Below are 25,559 nucleotides of genomic sequence, written 5' to 3'. Positions count from 1 at the left end.
CAGGTTCAGTGTGACTCACTGAATATCAAAGGCATCATGCTGTCGGATTTCTCATTGATACTTTTGGGGGCAAATTGTAACAGCCAATTCATTTATACCAAGCAGATATTATTTTACCAAATAAAATATCTCATGTTAATGTTTATTGACCAATAAAGAACATAGTGCAGTCTTCATATTACTAGAGACCTTGTGAAGCTGCCAGTCAAAACCTTTGGTTAGATGCTTTGACTTGTGAAAATTAGCGTTTGTGGCTATTGTTGATGCAAAAATCATGAATCATTAACCATGATTATCAATACAGTTGTTCCATTACTAGTAACAACTAAAACATTAAGTCAAGATCTTCATAGTTTAAATTTGACAGAATGTGAATCCAAAGACCAGATTGAATGAAATGTCATATTGTATTTCCAGTGCCAGCTGCAAAGTGATCGCTTTCATAGGGATCTGTAAGAGGAACCTCAACCCCTTACCACTGCTGTAATATGGGTTTTTTAGGAACTACATCTCAACCATGTATGGGTTTCTATGCGCCCCAAACTTTTATCACCGAACAAAAAGAGGTGCCACCATTGAATATTGCATAGTGTGAGAAGTTCAAGCTGAAGAGGGGAGTTGGCGACAAAGATCTAAAAGTAAGTTGGAGTTCTTTATTGTAACTGTACATTTCGCTGGTTAAACTTGCATCAAATAACTCTACTGACCAAGGCAACATTGTGAATTTCTAGAAACCCTGTGAGATATGGTTGCAGACAACTGGTACAAACCCAGGCCACTTTAGGTATATTTAAACAGGATACAGCAGAAAGGCATCATTTGTTGATGTTGAGATGTAACAATATTAAGACTGACAAGCAGCAAAAACTAGCAATAGTTATTTTCAATTTCATAAAACATCAATACAGGTCACAAGTTTACTCTAGGGAATAACACCGCTAATAGAGATGTGCAAGCTTTTTAAATGTTTTCATTTGATGTTCATTTCAAAACACCAATGACTTGATTTTTTTGGAATTGAAAGGCTTTTAAAAAAAGAGACTAATATGATGATGCGTTAAATTATTTTACCAAAAATGTTACTGTTTATACTAGCTCTCACCTGGACCATAACATTAAGTATGTCCAGCTTATATTGTGTACTGCCACAGGCACAGGAGAGCCTACAAGATGTGATGATTACAGAAAAAATTCAGTAAAGGCCGAATATGATTGTGCCACAACTGTTAAGAGATTTTATGATAGACAAAAGACTGAGCATGAAGACTGTCATCTGCTTGCACTAGATATTGTGGGAAACAAATGATATAATACCCTTTTTGCTAGGTTGTATTTGTTCAAGTTCAATTATCCTTTAACATATTTCTAGTGTTTTGCTTATGTTGCTCTAAATATAAGTGCCATGCAACACTGCCTTGTGGTCCCAATCTTACATTGATTGATTTATGTCTTTATTTCAAACGTGTAAAAAGCAAAGGCAAAAACAAATAACCAAAGATGTTGTTAAAGATGTGTAGAAAACAAATAAAATAAATACACAACAATAGAAAGAAAAGTCAAAGTTCTTCATTTGCTCTTACATCTTACGTGCCCGAAATGGAGTAATCCTACCCCTTTATAAAAAGCCCATTGTGTCCTAATTAAAATCCTCTCAGCTCAACTCAACTAACTTATAAGTTCATACGTTCCCCTCATTAAGCGTTTTGGTCATTGGTCATACATTGTTACTTCACCTTAAGGTCTGATGAGTGGCACTAAAAGTAGGTCAGAGTCATCTCCTTTCTATTTCCTTTAAAGCTAAGGACTTGGTTTGAAAAAATTTCTGTATCGAATAATAACTATAAGATATTTTTTAAATAGGCTTATCAAATAAACATTGTAATAAACCTTCAAACACACACATAATCTCTACATGATTACTTTTGACAAGCAGTTTTAATTCCAGGTGTCTTTCTAAATGTATTTCAGTTATTGGCTGCTCATTAACAACAAGGCAGCTAAAGAGACTCACTGTCCGAACATAAATTTTAAGAGTTGGGCATAAAAAAGATTTACAGATATGTGCATCGGCTTAACAGTTTGAATCGAAGACATTCTGCTCCTTTCTATGTTTGGACCCTGAGCAGTAAACTCGCTGGCACAGCCACTTGACCCCACAGGCAGTCGGGCAGAGTCAGCCACTAGGTGGGATTTCACATTCCCATTTTACTGTGTCCCAGCATGTCTCCATATGTCTGCACGAGTCACACAGGAGTCAAGGCACCACCACTCTGACAGGCTGATGTCATACGGTTGCATAGATGATATATGAGGAGAACCTCCAAGGCTTGGTTTCTCAACCTTTTCTGGCCAGCGACACCATTTTTAGGTCTCCCCGGTTCTCATGACCCCAGCTGTTGCAGAATGGTCAAGTAAAAACAAGTGTTTTTCAGAACAATTTTGACAAAGGGAACTCCGAATTAAAGAAGTTAAAAATACTATATTAATAATGTGTGAATAATTAATGAAACATTTCAATTATAGATGAATAAAATGATCAAGAAAATCAACAAACATTTTGAAATATTCAGACATAAAGAATTTATACATAAATAATAAAAGCTTAATATGTACTTATAGCAAATATTTCTGTGCTTTTATATCTTGTTCTGCTTTCATGAGGTTTACTCAGGTGTAACTAGTGTTGTAGTACTCAAAATCAGTCTTGGTCTCAAGACCAGTCTCCAGACCATGTTATGAAGGTCGGAATCAAAAGCATTTTTACTCAGTCTTGTCTCGACCTAAAACTGGGCAGACTCAGGATTTTAAATCAAGACCAGTCAAGACCACCACTGATAGGCTATTTTTCCAACTTCAATTCATTTGTATTTAGATTTTTTCCCACTGGTTACGGCCACAACCTTTCCGGTGTTAAAGACTAAGTGAGTGACACACAAGATGATGATTTTTCAGTGATATTTATGGTCTTGGTCTCGTCTCAGTCTCGTCCTGCCTTGGTCTTGGTCTTGACTCGGTCTCAAGCCCTCAATGTCTTGGTCTTGTCTCAGTCTCGAAGCACTCTGGTCTCGGGTATGTCTTGTTCTCGGTTAGCGTGGTCTTGACTACAACACTCAATGTAACATTATGCAATCAAACCATATAAAATAAAATCATAGCAAGAGCACAGACTCCCCCGCTGCCCTCTTTCTATTTTAGCTAAACCTAAAAAAAAACAGTCATAGGAGACACCAATGATATACAATAAGGGAAAACATGACTAAAATTAAGAACCATTATGTGAATGCCATATTATATTATCGTTTGAGATAGAGGTTGTTAAATTGTACTTGGACCTGGACTATACTTGTATTGAACAGAGCAAATCAAGAAAGTTCAGTGGAGTCATAATAAATACGTTTTTTTTCCCATAAGGAATCATGTCAGCCATGTAAAAACGACACAGTATAAGTTATAATAATATTTGATGATTTGGGGATATTTAAAACACAATACATGCCGATATGACTACATTTAAGTATGACAGTTACTCTTTGTGTTTTAAGAACAGACTGACCAAATCCCTGAGTCAAGAGTGAATCAACAATGAGTTCAGGAACAAACCAGGACCCTAAAGCCCCAGGTAAGTCTGAGTGGCTTTTTGATATATGTTTTGTTTTAATTATGTTTATTATCATTAACACTAATTTGCAAAAAAATACCAAGTTGTGTATACTCAGTAAAGCTGCTGATAAATGCTCCTCAAATATGTCTGTGTAAATATACATATAAACCATTTAAAATAAAGGTTGTTCAGTTTTTATCCGGCTGAACAGAATATGTTCGTTTTGTAGCAGCATTTGCACACCGTGGATGAGCCACAGTGTGATAAAATGCTTCGTATGGTCTCGCACTGAGAATTGCTGCTTTAACCCCTACACTTGTAATGTTAAGTGGAGTCTTCAACGGAGCGATGACACTATGCCACAAAAGTTCATGTCATTGGATCCCTCCGAGAAAAAAATAGGTTTAAACAGAGGCTGATATAAGAGCATAACAATAGTTGTTTGGATCAGCGCAGTGGGTAATTGCACTGTCATTCTGCTCAACCCTATGACCGTTTTATTATTTTTGGTACAGACAAAGAAGACGTAAAATAATGCAGCAAAAGAAAAAAGAAAAATCGCACAAGAGCCAAAGAAACTACTACAGTTGAGGGGAAACCCATTCAAAACATTAAAATATAAATCTTTGGAACTTGCAATAGAGAGAAGTCTGTTTCTTTGGAGGAAAAGAAGTGTATCATGAATTTAGACCATTCACATCCGTGCAGGAGGCCCAGTGTTTGTGTCCCGGACTGGTTTATGAAAGGATTATCAGCTTTAAACAGCCAACTGATTTTGACTTAATGTCAGCTGTAGCCTGCTGGTGTCCAAATCTAACAGTATCTTCGGGGAGTGTTTGGTATGCAGAAGCAAATAGTTTCCTTGCTGTGCTAGAAGTCTTGGATTATGTGTGTATCGATGCTTGAGGGACGAGGTTACAAGAATCCTGCCTGCATTCAGATGATATAAGAACATAAACCAACCCCTTGAGAGATGACACAGAGTTTGATGAATATTCAGTACGTGCCCTCTAACTGGAGTGAGACTGCTGAGGAAAAAAGTAATGAAGAAGGGGTGATCTTAAAGTAATGCACATAACTGAAATAAGAAGCTGGCACAGTGAACAGTTAGTCACTGCAGGTGATTTGTTCTTTTTTTATTTTTTATTTAACCTTTATTTAACCTGGTTGGTCCCATTGAGATTAAAAACCTATTTTTCAAGGGAGACCTGTTCTAAGTGGAGGACCAAGTTTTTGTTGTGGTTGGTTTGGCATTCTGACATTGTTCAAAGAAATGAATGCAGATTATGATGTTTTTTTTGCTTTTCATTAAACCTTGTTTTCCTGTTGTATGTCTGTGACAACTACTACCTGCCTACTCAATTGTGCATCAATGTGGTTCTATGCAACTACAGTAGATAAGTGAGGTAGAACATTGGAGTAAAGGTCTTCTGGCACAAAATATTACATTTCAAAAGTTATTTTTACTATAATTTTGTGTCTGTTAATAAAATGAAGTTGTTGATTTATCTAGAAAATATAAACTTTAGAAGGTCATGGTAAAATATGTGGATCATTTTTAAATGTCTCACATTTCTTGTCAGACCTTGACTGCTACAAAGACTTAATGGCATAAATCTAATCAAGTGCAGACATGTCACAATTTAAACCAAACAAAAATTAAATGTGTTGCTTACTGAAATGACACAAATTGAAAAAAACATTATTTCACTTTGTGCATTCATATGTTGAGCTGCATTTTAATTATTAATTTAACTTCATCCATCATGTTTTAAATTTGCATAAAACTGTGTCACTTCTGAAATTTTGTTTGATTATTCGACTAAGGGGGCGCTGGTAGCCTAGTGGTTAGTGCATGAGCCCCATGTACAGAGGCTGCAGTCCTCAAAGCGGGCAGCCTTGGTTCGAGTCCAACCTTTGGCTCCTTTCCCGCATGTCATTCCCCACTCTCCCTCTCCCCAATTTCCGAATCTATCCACTGTCTCGTCTCTTAATAAAGACATAAATAACCCCAAAATAAATCTTTTATAATAATTATTAGACTAAAATTGAGAACCAAATAATTGCCATCTTGCTTGTATTGTAACTTCAGTATTGGTATTCTGTCTGTATGGTGAACACAGTTGAATTAATCAGAGGACTATAATTGCTCCATTCAGCTTCAAACCTAATTAACCCCCCTAATGGTTGGACACTTTCAATGCTTCACACATTTGTAGAGAGGTGATGCACATCTTTATAATGCAGCAGTAAAGGTTGAAGCTCGGGTTGAATGAAGCAGCTCTGAGTCACTACAACGTGTGATGCTTGTGCAGGAAAAGGAGCAACTGTTGAGGATCATGATTTCAGCAGCTGTTGGATGAACTTTGTGTCTTCTGCTGAGTCATCCTACAGTTGAAATCTTAGGGAGGAAAAAGGCAGACAAAATGTGTCAGCCTTCTCTCTTTTGCTATCTCCTTTACCAGAATATGGAATAGTGAATTGGCCAGGGGTCAGGTCAGAGTCAAATTGGGGTTTGTATTGTAGCTCCTTGACCTTGTTGCGGTTCACCTTAATGCCTAAGAGACAGAGATTTGTCAGAGACACACTACCGAATTTACATTATTTTGAGATTTTCTCCAAATAAATTGAATTTTAATTAAAAATGTAAAAAACATCACAGAACCTTAATAAGTTACAAGTGTTATACAGTTAGGTTTCATTGTACACAAAATCAGATCAATGAATGAATCAAAAATGGATCGTCATGAGCACACAAGTTAAAGGACTTCCATGATGTGGCCCCATGTGAAGGTTTACAAAGAGAAAAGAAATACTGACATCTTGTGACATGTTAGTATAACTGCAACATAATGTAAAATATCAGATGATCATTAAAACTGTGATATATAAGGGATGCAAAATATACTATTCCCATGTGCAACACTTTAAAAAAGGAGGTCCTAATATTGTGAATACCTATAAAGGTATTTGGAAAAACCTGCAGCTACACTTTCTTAAATATAGTCAACGATATTGAATCCTATTTTCTAACAGTGTTTTCATTTTTTTAATAATAATGAAAAAAAATTGTGATTTAAATTCTGATGCCACGTCAAGCATTAATAACATTTGTGTTTTAATTTTCTTTTAACTGTTTTTGCTCAGTCAATCAATCAATCTTAACTTGTATAGCGACAACTCATGACAAATGTTATCCTCATGTTATCAAACAGCTGATTTGACACTGTTTTAATGGTCTTCACAGTGGCTATCAAGAAAAGGTCCAGAGTCCCTGGGGTAATGATCACTCAGTATGTTGAGCAACTGCCTTTAGGAAAGTCCACACCCGACTTCACTCGAAAGCCAATGGCTACGACTGTTCAAGAAGGTAAGAAAATCTTATTACGACCACACTATTAAACACAATCGACAACTGTATCGCTGTTTGACTCAATGTATTTTGAATTTCAGGTAAAAAAGCAATTTTTAAAGCCACGGTTAATGGAGATCCAGCACCAACTGTAACATGGGGGCGCAATAAAGGCGAGGTTAATGACCCAGAAAAGTACAAAACCAGATTCGATGAAAGAGCACAAGAGCACATTCTTGAGGTAAGAAAGAAGCAGAAAATATAATGCTGTACATCTTTAAAACAAAGGTTCATAATAAAGTACCACTACTCTTCTTCAATTCAACAACTGCTAATCTGTATTAAATAGATGAATATAGAGTTAAGATAAAGGCAGGGTTGGTAATTTTCTAAAACCAGCATGATTTTGAAAGTAGCATTCCCTCAGTGCTTCGTCTATACCCCCTCCCCTCTGTGCTCCCTCAAAAGCAACGTCCCTCACTTACATGTACGAGCAGCATTGCTCCAGAAGTGGACCTCAGCTCATCGCTTTCATTGTGTAGAAACTACGTCGTCTTGTGTCTCATTCAGCGGTAAGTCAACTCACAGTATAAACTCCGTCATCCGTGATGATTTGAGTGTGGGCTAGAGCACCCAAGGAGTAGAGAACGAGCAGGGAGGCGTGATTGGTTCATCAGATTGGTACCTCGTGGCAGACATTGGTCAAAGTGTTTACATGCTTAAAACTGCTACAGATGATGGATTTTCTTTGTTCCTTTTTCAGAGCACATGAGTTATTAATGTCTATCAGGACCTAAAGACAATTTAAACCAAATTCTTAAAATTTGTATCTGGAAAAAATTACCAATCCTGCCTTCAAGTATTTTTATGTTATAGATCAAACTGTTTTAAAATGGTCTACTACAAATGCTCATTCTTCTTGTGAATGTGAGATATATTTAGCTTTAAGAGGGAAGCTATGGAAATTCCTTTTTTCAGATGCTCAGTGTGACGCCAGATGATGCTGACATCTTCAAATGCTTTGCCACCAATGAGTATGGAATGGCTGTTGTCAGTGCAACTCTCAAAGTGATCGAAGGTAGAAGACAGATGTTGACATTGAAATATATAACTTTCCTATGATAAAATAAGTGTAATAAACGACGGAGCTTTGACTTTTAGCATATGCTTGACGGTTCTACTTGATGTTTTTCAGCTGGTTTCAAGAAGAAAGCCAAAGAAGGTAAAAGTTTACCAACTTAGATTTTCTCTTGTTGTCACAAACTAATTAACACCTTTAGGATTACAAATACTTTACAATGTTTTCCCCTCCTACATATAAATATCAGCAGTGATCAAACAATATGATTTAGCATTACCTAAACAGATACGTATTTGTTTCCTTTTCAGCAAATGGACAAGAACTGAATTTCAGATCTATGCTAAAGAAAACGTAAGTTCACGTTATTCTCTATTTTTTTTAACGGACACCTACACAGATCCAAATACATTTTACTTCTCTCTTCTTTTCCAGTGTGGTAGTCACCAGAAAAAAACAACTTCCACCAAAAAAAGAAGGAGAAATTGATCCGAAGCTCTGGGAACTGCTTCTCTCTGCGCGAAAGAAAGACTATGAAAAAATCTGTTTGGACTTTGGTGTCACTGACTTTCGCTGGCTGCTCAAGAGACTCAACCAAATGAAAAAAGAAAGGGAAGACGAGCAGGCAAAGGTACCTTACAGCAGCCTGTAAAAACTGGATCATGTTCAGCCAAATCAGTTAAAGATTATCCTGAATTGTGAGCAGTTAAAGTTAACATTTGAGTTTGCACATTTAGAGCTGGAAGTGTGCTTTTTGCACCTATGATGACACCCATTACTGAGGTCACTGTACATCTATGTATCACTGCCAGGGGTAAGAAGGTTAGGACTTCTGGAATAACAAATGTTATCCTTATTTTTAGGTAGTCGAGAAACTGGAAAATGTGAAACAAATAGAGGTAAAACCTAATGGGAAAGCTGAATTTAGCCTGGACATGAAGTTATATGATCCCAACAGTGCTATCAACTTATACAAGGTGAGTCGATATGGGTTCCAGCATACACTATTAAAAGCCAATCAAACACAAAATAAATCTACAATCCCTGTTTATTTACAGGATGGGCAAAGTGTTTCATATGGTGATGATGACAATTCAAAGCACAGCCTTCAGAAAAGTGGGACAAAGTATGTTTTCAGTATCAAAGATCCTCAGCCAGAAGATGCTGGCTTTTACCAGGTTGATGTTGAAGAGGCAAATGTCCTAACAACCGACTTCCAAGGTAAAGTTATAATATCACAACTGTATTCAAACATGAATAAGAAGCCAGTTATTCCACATCTAACCTTTTTCATTCCCTCAGTGCCTGCTGTGGAGTTCATAGCAAAGATTAAGGATGTGAAAGCCTTTGAAAGTGAGGATGCCATCTTTCAATGTGTCCTGTCAACACCACTGAACAGAATTACCTGGTCCAAGCAGGACTCTTCAATTGAAAATGAGGACAAGTACGAGGTCACGGTCTCAGAGGACAAACTAATTCACACATTGAGGGTCAAAAACTGTGGAATGGCCGATAATGGAACATTTTACGCCATTGCTGGGATAACTTCCAGCAGTGCTTCCCTCACAGTAGAAGGTGGGTTTCATATTGGAATAGATAAATGAAATATCCATCCAGTCTGGACAGTTTTGTACCTTTTTGAATAAATAATTCTTCAAATAAATGAAATTAGGGCTGCAAAAACAAATGACTTAAACAGATAAAATCAACTAATGCAAGTGTTGGGAACAAATTTGATAATCGATTTGTAGTATTGTACGATTACTTCCTCACTCACCATGGTCGTTTACATTCCTGCAGACAGTTGAATGAAGTGGTTTACAGCACTTGGTCAGCTTATGCTGTCTAAATGTGCTGTGTTTCTAAACTTTACTGACATTTATTTCAACTATGGCAATAATTTAATGATTAACAAACAGCATGATGATAAATGTTCATCCACTGCAAGACAAAGACGAGAACGTACACATATGTACGCTGAGCAGGTGAATCTGCATTTTGCAGGTTGCAAACACACAACACTCAATTCTTGTTTGGCCTGTGAGTTAGTTTTGTGATAAGCAGTGATGTGCTCACTGCAGCAGAGCAGCAGACCGTGTGTCATTGTGTCAGATTAAGCACAAACCCACGCTGTGCATTGCATAGACAGTAAAAGATAACAGTGAAAAAAATAATAACTCAAACGTTAACTACTTTAACTCTAACTCATTTATCATTTGGAATGAATGTGTGTTCACATAATAAATTTGGTAAAGATTGTGATTGAATGCTAACTTTAGATCAGAAATAAATCATGCAGAAATAAAAGGTGATCTTAAAGAGAGGAGATTAAACTTCACCCATTTAAGCCTGGGTACTTAATATGTTTAAATTTGAGTAGGCTATAGGCTTGATTGGTTGATGATTTCTTCATCTCTTTTCAGTTTTAATCATAATACCTTAATTCATTTTTAAATATTGGCTGTTATGAAAGTCTTAATGGATTTGGGTTTGGTTTTATATGAAAACATATCAAATTAAAAAAACATGATATGTGGGTAACTATGTTAAACTGATGAAGGTCTTCTTTTGTACCAGCGTAAAAAATATATTTTTTAATAAAGGAATAAAACAAAAACGTTTTCTTATTAGATTCATCGTAATTGTTAGTTGCAGCTCTAAATGAAATTCTGTATTCTTCTTTCTTCTATGTGTTCTCTGTAACCCAGCTGACCCAAATGGAAGTAAAGGTCGTAAAGGCACCCAAACCGGGGATCAGGATGAACTGACTAAACTAGCATTGGAACAGAAAGCCAAGCTAGAAAAAGACAAAGACGATTTAGAAGCATCCGGAAAAGCACAGGCTGGAAAGGGAGATGGAGGAGATGGCGGAGATGGCTCTGGTGATGGGACCAAGCTGGAGAAGAACCTGACAGATGGAGATGATGCAGATGACAAGAAAAAGAAGCGATTGCGAACAGGCCCCTTGGTTCCTGACACTGTTATAGGTAAAATAATTTCATTTTTTTAAGACCGAATGATGTGTTGCTGTATCGAACAGGGATTAATCTAATGTCAGTGTTCAAATTTCAATCTCTTCGCTAATGCACACTGTGTAATGTCAGCTATGAAAGTGTTTGAAAATGTCTGAAAGTTAATCTAAGGTATGGCACTGGAAGACTGAAAATAAATAAGGTTGGCCTTAACCTTGAGAAAGATGTTAGAGATATTTACTGCTGGAAGACATTAATTCAAGATCCGAAGGTTGGTAATAAAGAAAACCTCTCAAGGCTTAAAGGGATACTTCACCCATTTGTATTAAGCATTGCATCAGTAGTAAACTGGTAGTATTTTTGAATGGTCGTGCATCCAGCCCTCATTTCCCCCTGAGACCAGAATTTTATAAAATATAAGAAGACCTTGAGTATTCAAAAGTTTGGATAGTTAAAAACACCAATGATCACCAATATTTATGTAGAAAACTGAAACTAAACTGAAGACTTCTTTACTAAAAGATGTTTAGTCATATACTTCTAGACTGATGAAAAATGTTCTGCAGAGCTTCATGTTGACCACTAGAGAGAGACATACTGTAAAGCAAACATTAGAAAACAAACCATGGCATGGCAGCACCGGAAGAGGGATGTATAGTCTTTGCTCAATCTAAACATTTTGGGCTTATTTCCTTTAAGAATTGTCTTTATGTTAGTTTGCAGTGATTCTTTTTCATCTGCATGGAATGTAATACTAAACTGGTATGGATTATAGTTGGAGATACTGTACATAACAGAGAGCAAATAATCAATTTGCATTTAATGCTACATTGTTTTTCAATGTATTTTTTACAGGATTTTGTAATATAATTTACAAAGTGAAAAAACGTAAAATATACCACACTAAGTACTTGTAAGGAAAAGTTGTCCCCTTTATATCTCACAATGCCTGCCTTTTTGTAAAATTAATGTATTCAATGTTTTATATTGCAAAATACAATGTACAGTCATTTTGATTATCTCTATGCCTTCTCTGTTTTCATTGTTGCAGATCCTGGTGTTCGGTTTGTGAGTGGGCTGTCAGATACTATGGCTAATACTGGTGAAAGGACGGAGCTGTCTTGCAAACTAAGTAGTGAGACCTCTGAGGGCCGTTGGTATAAAAATGGGAAGCTGGTAAGTCAAATATTCTAGTAGAACGAGATGTATGTAGGAATACTAAAATGATATTGCTGCTAATTAGCCTATAAAAAATATAAAGGTTAATTTAAGAAGAAGATATTGTTTAATATATTCCATGCTTTATTAATGATTTTTTTTTCATTGATATTGAATATTTTTATCTTGCAAGCTCACTAATGAGGATGGAGTAACAATTATCAAAGACGGCGCCTGTCACAAGTTAATAATTGATTGCTGTAACAAAGACGATGCAGCTGTGTATCGCTTTGAAGCTGAAGGCCGTAAATCAGAAGCAACACTTAATATTCAAGGTATAAAATAAAATAAAAAATGTTGAGTTAGTACCATCATGTTTTTTAAAAAAAAAAAGAGTCTTAAGTTTCTTCTAACAATGTTTTTTCTGTTCCATTGAAGACCCACCAAAATTTGATGCTGATGCACTCGGAGAATTTACAAAGCCAGTCATTGTAAGGGTGGGTGAAAATGCAGAATGGAAGCTGCCATTCTCAGGTGGGGCACCGATGAATATACAGTGGTATAAGGATGATGATGAACTTTTGCCTGCCCTGAATGTGAAGATCGAAACATCAGCTACTAATAGCCAACTACGCCTTACTAAGTGCCAAAGGAAAGACTGTGGAGAGGTTAAAATCAAAATCAAAAATGAATTTGGTACACTAGAGGCAATTTCTAAACTCATTGTTCTAGGTAAGTAAAGTGTGCCAACTTTTACAATATTAAAGGTGATAAAAGCCTTTTGTAGTGACTTTTATCTAAGTTATTTTTGTCAACAGACAAACCAACACCACCTCAAGGACCTGTAGACATCATGGAGAGTGCTGTTACATCTGTTGAATACAAGTGGAAGCCACCCAAAGATAATGGTGGATGCCCAGTCACAAACTATATCATAGAACGGCAACAGGTAGGGCGCAATAAATGGTCAAATCTTGGTGAGATTCCTGGGAGCAACCCAAGTTACAAAGATACAGATGTGACCCCAGGAAGGAGATACTGCTATCGGATCAAAGCCAAAAATGCAGAAGGCATCAGCAATTACCTGCAAACAGAGGACATACCAGCTGGAGTATTACGTAAGTCTTTAGTCAAAGCCTGTAGTATAATGGTTAGTTTTGCTCCTGTTTGTTTAAGAACTCAACTTGTGAGAAAGCAGATTTAATAACCATAGAGTAAAAATAGCAAATTGTGACCATTGTGAGCCTCAATTAAAATCCACCAATTGAAACTATCAACAAAAGTTTATTTACTGATGAATCATATATGCTTAACTTGTGGCATATGTTCTGATTTGGGGGTAAATTAACTAATAGCTCAAAAGCATTGAATCGACATTATTATCTGGTTTTCCCCCGCAGGATATCCTGGGACACCAACAGCACCAAAAGTGGTCAGTGCCTTCAAAGACTGCATTAATCTGTCTTGGAGTCCTCCATGTGACACTGGAGGAACCAAAATAGTTGGTTACAATCTGGAAAAAAACAAGAAGGGCACCAATTACTGGAGTCTTGTAAATCAAGGAGGGCCTATCACAGGTATTTAACTCATATCAAAAGCTGCAGGATTACACTGTGATTTAAACTGTTGTAAAATATGCTACATATCCATCATACAACATTTTGAACGTTATAACCATGTCTTCTTGTCTACTCAGATACAAAGTATGCAGTGAAAGATGTTTTTGAAGGAGCTGCATATGAATTTAGGGTGGCTGCTATAAATCTATCTGGTGCTGGAGAGCCTAGTATTCCATGTGACACAGTAATCGCCAGAGATCCAATGAGTACGTACTGCACTAAAAACTAATTCTCACATTCAACTGAGGCTTCCTTAACTGAAAAACTACAAATGTTGATCTTTAGGATGAATTAAAATTGTGAAACATAATGCTTTTGGTAGCTCTTTGTGTAATATAAAAGCATGATATTGCTGGGCTAATAACTATATTTTTATTTTAGAACCCCCAGGCAAAGTGACAGACCTGAAGTTGACATCCTCAAATTATACCACCCTTTCACTGGCTTGGATTAAACCTAAAGAAATGAAAGGGGTAGAGGATGAAGCCCAAGGGTACTACGTGGAGATCAGACCAATAGAAAACCTTGAATGGATTCGCTGTAATGCCAATCCAATTACTCTTACTTCCTACACCGTGCTTGGCTTGAAAGCAATGGCCGCATACTGGGTGAGAGTAATTGCAACCAATTATGGAGGTGATGGAGAACCACAGGGCTTTGACAATTACCTCATTGCCATGCCTCCTCCTGGTAAGAATTGATTTTTATTTGAATCAAGAACTTAACAGTGCATTAATCATATGACATTTACTTTTGACCAAAATGTCACAAAAAGTCACATCTGGATTAGTTTTTAATTTAATAATACATCCTCACAAAGCTGCATTTGCCTTCAAATAGTCCTTTAGTCCCCATCAAAAACAAAGGATGCTTTGTTTTTTATGGTATGAATTTCTTAAGTTTTGTAAACATTTATTTATTTTCTGTGGATATGGAGTTAGAGGGGAGACTTGTATTGACAAGACAGTTAGGAAATTTAAGAGCCAGCCCAAGAATGAGAAAAAGTTTACTTTGGCTTTCAAGCTTTCAATGGCATTGTATCATTTTAAAAGAAATTGTCACATATAACATCACTGAAAGAAAGAGAGACTGACTTTTCACGAAGATAACTTATAACAGCTGTTTGTATTGACATACTTAAAACTTTTTGTTTCTTTTAGTTAAGCATGCCAGATTTGGGTTCAAATATTTGTATCACTGAGGTAGAAATAGGTTGCAGTAATGAACCAATGAAGTATTTACAACAGTGTTGTACCTAGATAACACATCACATTACAATAAAAGACGATTCATGTAAAGACATGAGTTGTCCCAATCATGATAAATAGATAATCCTGTCTCCATCCTCACCCTATCCCCATAAACTACAGAGATTATTTAATCCATATCATAGTACAGACTCAATTAACAAATGCTGGTATATTTTAAATACAAGAATCTAAACATCGTATTCTACATTTGTATTCATAGTAAGGCCAAAGTTCAAAGATCGCAACATGAAGACCTTTGTGGTGATACAATCTGGAAACACAGTCCGCATAAACATCAACTTTGAGGTACTGCACTTAAATTGTTTGTACTGTTTAGTTGATTGACAAATGTAATTTACTTTTCGAGTCTTTGACTATGATTTCTGTAAATAAACTTATCTGAAATGTTTCTTATCGTCCTTAGGCATCCCCCCTTCCAGAAATCTTTTGGCTAAAAGATGGTGTTCCAGTGGCCAAACATGTAACAGTTACCAACTCTGATAAGGGCTCTCAACTGTTAATCCCCACATCGGAGCGGTCTGACACTGGCATCTACACCATAACTGTCAAGAACATTGTCGGCCAGGAGAGCTTCAATGTTGAAATCAGAGTCACAGGTGACTCTCAGTGCTCAAGACTATGAACCTTATGATTCATGCCAAAAACAATGTATTTGAAATACAGATTTTTACAAAGACATATATACTTTCTGCTAGCCTCATTAAGATGTTCCTTCTCTGCTAGAAGGATAGAAAATCATCAAACAAACCAAGACAATTCAGTAATCGGTCCCTCTGTATCTTGTTTTAAATGTGACTGCAGATGATCCCAAGCCCCCAGGTCCTGTGGAGCTGGATCAGAACATCCCAGGAACAGTGACTCTGACCTGGACCCCTTCTCCAGATGAGAAGAGGGATGACAGACTACACTACATGGTAGCAAAGCGTGACTCCTTCAAACGCACTTGGAGGACAGCGGCAGACAACCTTTTTAATAACAAGTTCACAGTTGTGAACATCATGCCTGGACGAGAGTACAACTTCAGGGTGTTTGCCAAAAATGATATGGGTCTTTCTCCCCCTTCTGAATCCCCTGTATTTGAAACCAAAAAGGAAAAAGGTTTGTGCCTCTTTTTGATAGTCATTATAAATTATATTACAGTATTACACATTTGAATCAGTTCTCACTTCCACGAGAAGGTAAGAAATTGTGGAATCTATGGTAGCTCTGATGATTTGTGATAAGCTTGAGTTATTTTCCCTGAAAAATGTATCTCAGTTTATCACTTCTTCAAATTGAAAATCATTGCTCATCAAACCAGATCTCAGGAGGACAGTGTACAGTTATCCAGCAGATAAATAGTGAACCTGGGAAGACCATCTTTCATGACTATGCACCTTATGAATTAAATGAAACACTCAAGGATTTAATTACTTGAATCTATCATCCAACTGGCTGATTTTAGACTTTTAAGGGTAGAGGGTAGCACTTAAGTTGAGCAAAAGATGACTCACCTGTTATGATGACTCATTTTTTATTCTTTGTGGTATTTATTTAAGGTTAAGGTAGTCTGTTATATATTGGTGTTTTGGGTTATTGATTATTATATCATTTATTAGGATTGTGTTGAGTGGGGGGATGTCGGGTCACATGGGTATGGGCGGAGATGTATTAATTTAACTCACCTGTTCACCTTTTTGTTCTCAGTGGAAGAGAGGGGGTGAGCTGGGTTGCCGTATTTTTTGTTGACCGCTATTGTTTCTGGTTCACTGTGATTATGAGTTAATGCACGTTATTATAAGTTAATTTCATTATCTTTTTTACGTTAACAAAAAAGTCAAACTTATTTTTACGTATCACAGTATTCTTTTGAAAGCGCGTCGGACAAATATATTAGGCCCAACCTTAGCCTCTCAGCGGCTTCATATTCAGGAAAGCCGCTATAAGCAGCTATGCATGTAACATCACTGACGTAGCAACGGATTTTGTACTTGGGAGCTGGCACGGTAAAGGCTGTTTCAGGTCCTCTTAAACCAATTTGGACATTTGAGTTATCTCGTACAGCTTCTTAGGATAATGTATGGATAGTTTTAAGGTCGCAGTGTGTCCTAGTCAAAAGTAGTCTTTATCTCTTTGACAGTCTTGTACCTTCAACATTGCTTTTTTTTTGCTTGGATGCTACTTTCTTACCAATTTTACCTGCCTCTTATGCATAATAGTCCTTTACCTCTTGGACTTGGATAGATGCAAAAGAGAGTTCAGCATTTCATTCAACAATTAACTAGATTTTATTATGCAAGGTAAGACATGCACACAACAGGAAGCTGACATTAAAAAATAAGCATGTATGGAAGATGAATGTGACTCACCACAGCACCCTGCAAAAAACTTTCAGTCGACGTGTGAGGCTGAAGATGGTAAAAGTATTGATCCACAACTACCGAGGTCAAGGCACTCTTGCTTGACATTATGAATAGACTTAAAATACTGTGTGCCTCAAGGATTTCCTGAAAGTATGAAACAAAGGTCTAAATGTCAGTCAGCCAAATATGAGCAGGTCAACGACTTCCTTTGGGCACTTACAGGGCACCGACCCAAAGGTGGGTCACAGAGGGCATTGATTAAGTAATGGCCTTCCTACCTTGAATTCAATGGTTCCCTTTCTCTTTTTTCCTGCAAAATAAAGGAGAATATGCCAATTTAAGGAAACATACCTGATAAAGCAAAATTAATAGTATCTTACAATAAATTAATGGTAAAACCGTAAAGCCCTTTTAAAAGTCATTTTAAAATGAGTGCTATAAAACAATAATTGATCATTCTTCTGATGAGATAACACTACAATGATTGTCTGTCTGTGTGATGAATTATGTTTAGGAGCCATAAATACTCTCTGTGTTGATTACATAAGCAGCTGTTATTGGTGTTGTTGGTGAATTCCAGTGATGCAAAACCATTGATGAAATGCCACTTCTTCTTTGCCATTCTCTTTAGGTGGAACAGTAATGAGATGCAAAAGTATTGATGTAAAATGTAATGTTTTATGATGCTTCTGTATCATTTAATGGCAACTTTCAGAAAAGGAATCAAGCTTTGCATATTTGACCGTTGCTATGATGATTAGGATTCCACTCACAGTTTTACTTACACAAGTCTTATGCTAGCAAGCTTCTAAAACAATCTAATTAACATTGCACCCACAACAGTGAGACTACTTACAATGATACGAATAAATTACAAATTTACTTAAAATAATAGTTATGACAAAATACATTTATGACGCTCAGTCATAACATAATATATTACAGCTTGCAACATGAAAACCAGTACTTTGCATTACTCCAGAGCTACCTTTGTTGAGCTCAATGGTAAGGTATTAAGTTGTTGTCACTATTCTTTTATCTGCATTGCCCTAGTTTGAATAGGAAATAACCTCCCAAGAGAATTAGAGACATTAACCATTATTCACGGTTTAACAAGAACTAGCTAGAAAGGGGGCACCGGTGACCTAGTGTTAGGTCGCGCCCCATGTACTGATACTACAGTCCTCCGAGCAGGCTCGGGTTCAATTCTGACCTGTGACTCTTTCCTGCATGTCATTGCGCACTCTCTCTCTTTCCCTGATTTCTATCCACTTTCTCATCACATAAAAGCAGAAAAGTCCAAAAAGATTTAATAAATAAAAAATCTTAAGAGCTAGAAAGCGCTTGATTCTAGAAATGGCTAATAAACAGACATACTTACCAAAATGTTGGATAAAAGATGTGAGTAGAAGGAAGTAGATGACCAACGCTTTGGAGATATTCCACCCCAAACGAATAATTCTCGCTATCATTGTAGATTTTCAAAACACTTCCTTGTTTTGCCACTGTAGGGTTTTCAAATTAAAATGTTTAATTTGTTGATTATAATCTTAGTGGAACAAACCTCGTGATTTACAGTTTCAAACTTTCTACAACCCTAACTTTTTGCATTTCTTTGTGTTGCAGTTAAGTTCAAAGTAAAAATGCCCGAGGCAAAATGCTTGGATTTCCAGTCACCTCCATCATTCATTGTTCCCCTCAAGATGCGCACAGCTCCACAGGGTTACGAGTGCTTCATGAGCTGTGCCGTTAAGGGTGATCCTGCTCCACGTGTCACATGGTGTCACAACAATATTAGCCTGAACACAAACACCAACTACCACATCACCAATGTGTGTGGAGTCTGCTCCATGCTAATACTAAGGGTGGCACCCAGAGACAATGGCGAATACAAAGTCGTTATTGAGAACAAACTTGGGACAGCTGCGTCCTCTATGATCCTGAATGTCAGAGGTAACACTAAAAAGTTTTAAGAATTCATGTCATAAATGGCTAGTATAACATAACACTGATCAGTGTGTAGATCAGCGTGTACAATGATAAATATGTTTCTTTACAGAGTGAAGAAATGCTGCAGCGGATGGACAAAAGCTGAACCGTCAGATTCCTTGCTGTGTTTCTAAATAATAAAATATTATTAAAATTGAGTTGCAACTTACTATATTTACTACTAGTGGGATGCACACCTGTTTAAAAATTCTAAAAACAGGAGAAAGTCTCCTTTAGGATTAGGAAAATGATGTGCTTTAAAACTTTAAGAATTTGTCATGCAGGAATGCATACATGCAATAATCGTGTTCCTGCACGTTTAGTACAAAGCATTATAGTTCTGTAAAATCTTACACATTACTCTGCAGAGATAGCACTGTTTGTATGTCTGTTCTGTTTACTTTCCCGTTTATGTCAAGCTTGACTGACAGTTCTTATACAGTAGACTGAGCTTGCTAAACAACTACAGAGCTGTAATTTGTATTGCCTTGCATTAAAACTGTTCAAAGACAGCCCTGAGAACTGTGGTTTTTTATCATCTTTACAATGGTCAAATACATGCAAAACCAACGAAGCATTAAAGTCAATGCTTTGGTTGGTGTTAATAAAAAAAAAAAAAAAATCAAGGCTAGGATCACACTCCAAGGCTTACTGCTCGATTGAAATGTATTACCGGACCCATGATTTTGGATGGGCACATTATTTTTTTAATTTAGCCAGTGTATGATCTTATGGCCTGTAGATAAAATGGATGTATGTTGGATTTGCTTAATGTTAGGTGAGACTTTTTATTCTTCTTTCTCTGTGTTTCACAGGAAATCTAACTGCACTTATTCAGGTTTATTATAGTGTAGATAAATTCCAGCGAAGCCTATTGCTTAGGCTACACATTTTAACAATCTGAAAATAGTAACATATTTAGTTCTTATTCATTTTACTCCTTATAAACATTGTCCAGCTGATACTTGTGCACTTTCATTGAAGTTATGAATGAAGGGCTTAAGAGGAGTATTTTCACAGTGACTGTAATGGCTTGTCTAATTCACCAGCAACTGCAGTTACATAATATTCTATCACGCCCCCCCAGCACCCCAGCAGTTGCTGTGGATTTATGGGGGTCCAATGACTGACTAGGTCAAAGGGTCTAGCAGTGAAGGCTACACAACGTGATATCGTGTAAAAAAAAAAAAAAAAAAAGCCAAGAGGGCACACTTTGCTGAATCTACCTCACTGGACGCACATACCCTTTACAAGTCCCTCAAGTCCCTCTTGTGCTTCTGCAGCCATGGCCAGGCGTAAAGCAAAGAAGCCGCAGCTAGACGACACCTCCACATTGTTGGAATCATCAGCTGCACCTCAGTCCAGGAGAAGGCTAAACTCCAACACCTCCTCAGCATTGTTGTTCATAATTATCTTCATGGTCGGAGTGTGCATGATGGGGTGGTTTTGTGTTCAACAACAGCAGAGTATCGCCCAACTATCAGAGTCTTACACAACGATGCAAAGGAGAATCACAAACTTCCAGCAGGTGGTGGACACGGATGAACAGGTGAGTTAACATAATTAGCACATAACTTTATAACTGTTGGTTTCTGCTGGTTTTCATCGGTCTGGCTGACAGTAAATGTAATATGTTAAAACATTTAAATTGAAATAAAATAAAACCAATTCCTGTTGCGTCGTGCTATTTTAACAGAATCTGATAATCAGAAATTAACGGATGTCCTTCAGAGTAAAATAAATACATTGTTTCATTTTTTAGTACGGACTGTTTGTGAAAATACAAGTAATAAAAAGTTATGCTTAGGTGAAAAGCTTTTTATTTTTCTAAACTCTCGATTTTTTTAAATGCCATCTATAAGATATTCTGAATTAAAATGTTGCGCAGTGAGATTTACTTTGAAAAGCCATGCTTGTTAGACATTTCTAAGGGGCTATCTTGAGAGCCCTCATAGTAGTACCTGTTGTTATTTTTAGCTCGTCCTGAGTGTGAGCAGCTTCATTGTCACGTTTCAGAAACATTTACAACCTCAGAGGTGAATATTTATATTAATGTTTGATATATTTAGACGTTTTTAGCATAAATACATTATATCAATAGCTTAGTTTTTGCAGTGCGTCTGATTAGTCTTTTAAGATATATATTCTGTAAATGGTGCTGTATGCCATGATTTAGATTTTATGTCAAATCAATTACAGGATGTATTGATAGTGCGTGTAAAATTAAAAAACTATCTTTAAATACATTTTTTTTCTGCTTCAATGGGATTGTGTAAATTATTTGTTAAAGAAATTTGACTAAGTGATTTATAACACTGACCAAAATGACCGTATCCATCTAGCAATATATAAAGGGTAGTTCCCAGGGTTTCATCAATATTTAATTAGCAGATGACAAATTTTGTCATTGTCACTTGCACTTTGTCACATTGCAGAACCCTTCTCTGTCTGTTATTAAACAAAGGCAAGACTGGATTTCAAATGTTTGTTATTATTCAACAAAATAGCTTAAAGAAAAATCTCCATCTCTAGATTGATACAGGTTTGGATGTAGAGGAGAGGATCTTCGCCCTGGAGGAGGCTCATAAACAGGCTCAGGAGAAGGCTGAGGTTGCCCAGGCCACATCAGAGAAGTTGAAAAACTCGGACCTGTTCTCGCAGATCTTGGACCTCCATGATGAGATGGACACCCGAGTAGCTGTGATAAACCAGATCTCCCTCTCTGTCACAACTCTCCAGACCTTGTTCAAGAACCAGAGTGAGGAGTTTGAGGCCGTGAAAGAAAGTGTCGTGGCTGGTTTGAGCTCCAGCTCTGAGCTTTCTGAACATGTGGCTGGGCTGACTAACGCTGTGGCCTCTGCATGCTCCAGAGTGGACCAGCAGGTTGCATCTGTGGACGCTCTTAGTGAAAAGATAGAGGGACAAGTATCAGAGCTGGATGGCCTGAAAGAATCAATGGATATTCATAAAGTTTCACTTCATACGAACAACCAGGACATGGCTGCAATAAAGTGAGCAGCACAGTTTCATATTTCACAGTTTACCTGCATATCTAAAGAGTGTTTTAATTTGTACTAATGTTAATATAAAACTAATGTTAGTCCTGTGTGTGTGTGTGTGTGTGTGTGTGTGTGTGTGTGTGTGTGTGTGTGTGTGTGTGTGTGTGTGTGTGTGTGTGTGTGTGTGTGTGTGTGTGTGTGTGTGTGTGTGTGTGTGTGTGTGTGTGTGTGTGTGTGTGTGTGTGTGTGTGTGTGTGTGTGTGTGTGTGTGTGTGTGTGTGTTTCAGGGAGCTTATCAAAGCCGAGCAGGCCATGCGGGCTCAGGCATTACAAGAGATGGTCAATGCGGTGCAGATGACTCTGGATGAGCAGTTTTTCACATCACAGACACTCCACAGCAGCGTGATGGCTCAGTTGCAGACTTTTCACAACCAGGTATAACTGCTTTCTTTACTGAGGCTATCCTTCAAAAAACCTACATTTTAGAATATTTGAGAGTTAAATGGTTATCAAATGCATTATAAAAAAAAAACATTTCTCTCTTTCTTAGCTGGCCCATACTCCTTCTTGGTCTTTGAAAATGGAGTCAGATGAGGAGAGCGGTGCAGTCGAAGAGCTTCTCTCCACCACAGCACAGAATGCTACTGAAGAGCAGGAAAACTCAAAGGATGCTGAGGAAGAGGTCGAGCAGCAGGATGCAGAAGATGAAGCTAATGATGAGACACAGAATGAGGAGGAAATTCAGGAAGAACAGCCTCTGGAACAGGAGTTGGTGAGGGACGTTGCAGAGCCCCAGGAGGAAGAAGAAACCACAGAGGAGGAAGAGGAAACAACAACAACAACAACGAAGAGCGAGAGGAGGTGAACACGACAAGCCAGAGTGGGGAGCAGGGAGAGGCTGAAGAGCCAGCGGAAGAGGAGCTCACAGAGGAGACGGTAGACGATCACGTTTTAGAGGAATCATTAGAGGAGGAGGAGGAATTTGAAGCAGAAGTTGTGGAAAGCTTAGAGACATTAGAGGAAGAGTCTGCAGAATTGAATACTGGTGTGTTTTTGGACGAGAATGAGGAGGACGAGTAGTGTTACTAGAAGGTCTCCAGTAGTTCACAGGTTATTTTTAAAGTCTTATTTAGATAAACGGAAACCTTTTGTACTTACAGTATCTATTCTTAGATGAATACAAGTAGCTGACTGAGCAATATTTGTATTCCAACTGTAGCCTATCTGAGGTATGGGTAGTATCAGATAAGCAGTCCTTTGGGGAAGAAAAAGAATGTGATACATACTTAAAGTGCTTCAATAATTAATTTTAATGGGAATTCCAGCTTCTTAACATCTAAACTTATAGCTTATGAATATTGTCTGTCTCTTTTTTTTTAACTCAGCAGGACATCTGAGGATGTCATTGACCATTTTTTTTTTAAATAAACCCGACAACTACTTGATTAATCAACAAAAACTGATCAACAGTGAAAAGTGTTGTCATTGGTATATTCCTTCCTGTTTTAATGCTCTTCAGCACACATTCTGCAATTTTACGAACTTATATGAATTTAATTCTAATAGAAAAAATGATGAAGTTATGATTAATTAATTCAGTCATAATGAAAAGTCTAAAAGAAAATGGGTTTGAGCTTACTCTACAGTGTTATTAGAGCAATACATTATTAATAGTAATTTGTTAATCAAAGTGACATTTTATGTAAAGTAATTTAAACATCTATTATTTCTTATATATATAAATCAGATTATTATAAATACTTTTCATACATTTAAATTTTAAGAAAAAAGTGAGTATTATTTACAGAGCCTTTTTGCAATATGAATAGAAAGAGAATATCTGTACAGCTTGTAATGTAACACACGTGCATAAGAAGTATCTCTCTGCAAAGTTATTTATGGTACGACTGTACATGCTGTACATGTGGGTTACATATGTTTCCCCTGGTACATTCTGATCTCTCTTCATGAAGCCCTGTTTAGTGAAAAGGTCAAAGTACCATTTTCTCCCAGCAGGTGGTGCCAGATTATAACCACCATTGTCATGAAGAAAAATCATCAAATGTGAACCACTAAATATACCTTTCAAAGAGGGAATCTGTGAAGAAGACCTCTATTTAAAACGTTGTGATTGTGATCATCTTCCTCGGTCTGCTGGTTTTTGTACGGCCCTGCACCTACAGTACGTGATGTTATTGTAACTACCTTCTTTTTCTAATCTATGAGTGTCCCATCATTTTGTCCTGCTTACCATATTATTCAAACAGATAGCTACATCTACCGGTAGTTTATACCATGGGTTCCTCAACAGTGATCTTTTATATGTATTTGAAAATCTCTGAATCGTGGGCTGCAACTTCCAAGATCTGCTGAATAAATTGTGGCAACTTTCCCTGCAGGAAATCAATCTGGTTTTCTTCCAGCAGGTGGTGCCAGATCATAACCACAACTGTCATGAAAAAATATCATGAATTTTGAACCACTAAATATTCCTTTCAAATAGGGAATCTGTGAGTGTCACATCATTTTGTCCTGCTTATTATATTATTAAATTATACTAACAGATGGCTATCCCTAGTTTCTGCAGTATAGACTCGACGGGGACCTCATACATATTTGAAAATCACTGAATCTTGGGCCGCAACTTAAAGATCTGCTGAATACTTTGTTACACTGTTGTGTGGCAACTTTCCCTGCCGGAAACACACCTGTTAAAGTTGCCCATTTTGCAATTCATTTAAAGGTGAAGGTAATTCAAGTTTTTTTTTTGTTTTTTTTTAAATAAAACATCAGAGAAGGAGAGAAGAACAAGCTCAAATATATATTTTGTTAGCACCAGTCTAGAAGTGCCATGACATGAAACTTCATGAGAGGTTTAACTTTTAAATGAAACATCTCTACTTTATAAAAATGCTTAAACTGCAGAAGAGAAGCAGCAAGAAAACCATGATAAGTTCCCTGTATCTATAAATATTCTGATCTTTTCGTCATGTGCTAAATCAAGATCACTGACAGAATTGCAGTTTGTGAAGTTAATTGTTGTATTTATTAAATGAAAGCAGCTCCAGGTGCAGCGTGCTCTGAGAGCCAACTGTTTCTCTGGCTTGACTTTATTAGACCTACACAGGAAGCTAAAACTAAAAAAGGGGACACCTGGTTTGTTTCACCACTAACACTT

General features: G+C 37.1%; 2 protein-coding genes across 3 annotated transcripts; both read left to right on the top strand.

The window, feature by feature from the left end:
* Positions 1 to 576: 576 nt before the first annotated feature.
* On the top strand, positions 577 to 19,894 carry LOC132978261 (immunoglobulin-like and fibronectin type III domain-containing protein 1). 2 transcript variants are annotated; one of them, XM_061043407.1, is made up of 24 exons: positions 577 to 638; positions 3,543 to 3,619; positions 6,849 to 6,971; positions 7,055 to 7,194; positions 7,932 to 8,031; positions 8,149 to 8,175; positions 8,343 to 8,385; positions 8,467 to 8,662; positions 8,895 to 9,008; positions 9,090 to 9,252; positions 9,334 to 9,606; positions 10,740 to 11,018; positions 12,055 to 12,179; positions 12,355 to 12,496; positions 12,600 to 12,893; positions 12,980 to 13,279; positions 13,562 to 13,738; positions 13,858 to 13,986; positions 14,162 to 14,470; positions 15,251 to 15,336; positions 15,455 to 15,647; positions 15,853 to 16,149; positions 19,020 to 19,346; positions 19,453 to 19,894. In XM_061043407.1, exons 2-24 carry the CDS (start codon positions 3,583 to 3,585, stop codon positions 19,455 to 19,457), a joined length of 3,879 nt encoding a protein of 1,292 aa, XP_060899390.1. In that variant the 5' UTR covers positions 577 to 638; positions 3,543 to 3,582; the 3' UTR covers positions 19,458 to 19,894. The 2 variants fall into 2 exon arrangements, with proteins under 2 accessions (XP_060899390.1, XP_060899391.1); XM_061043408.1 differs by lacking the exons at positions 19,020 to 19,346; positions 19,453 to 19,894 and adding an exon at positions 18,025 to 18,898.
* A 609-nt stretch (positions 19,895 to 20,503) lies between these two features.
* LOC132978260 (uncharacterized) lies at positions 20,504 to 25,153 on the top strand. The gene is made up of 4 exons (XM_061043406.1): positions 20,504 to 20,931; positions 21,915 to 22,393; positions 22,669 to 22,816; positions 22,932 to 25,153. The coding sequence occupies exons 1-4, from the start codon at positions 20,668 to 20,670 to the stop codon at positions 23,244 to 23,246; spliced, it is 1,206 nt and encodes a 401-aa protein (XP_060899389.1). The 5' UTR covers positions 20,504 to 20,667; the 3' UTR covers positions 23,247 to 25,153.
* The last annotated feature ends 406 nt before the right edge of the window (positions 25,154 to 25,559 follow it).

This window comes from Labrus mixtus, chromosome 7 (assembly GCF_963584025.1).
Source record: "Labrus mixtus chromosome 7, fLabMix1.1, whole genome shotgun sequence".
Lineage (NCBI taxonomy): Eukaryota > Metazoa > Chordata > Actinopteri > Labriformes > Labridae > Labrus > Labrus mixtus.
Note: the sequence above shows the minus strand (reverse complement) of the source record. Positions and strands in the feature narration are given on the sequence as shown.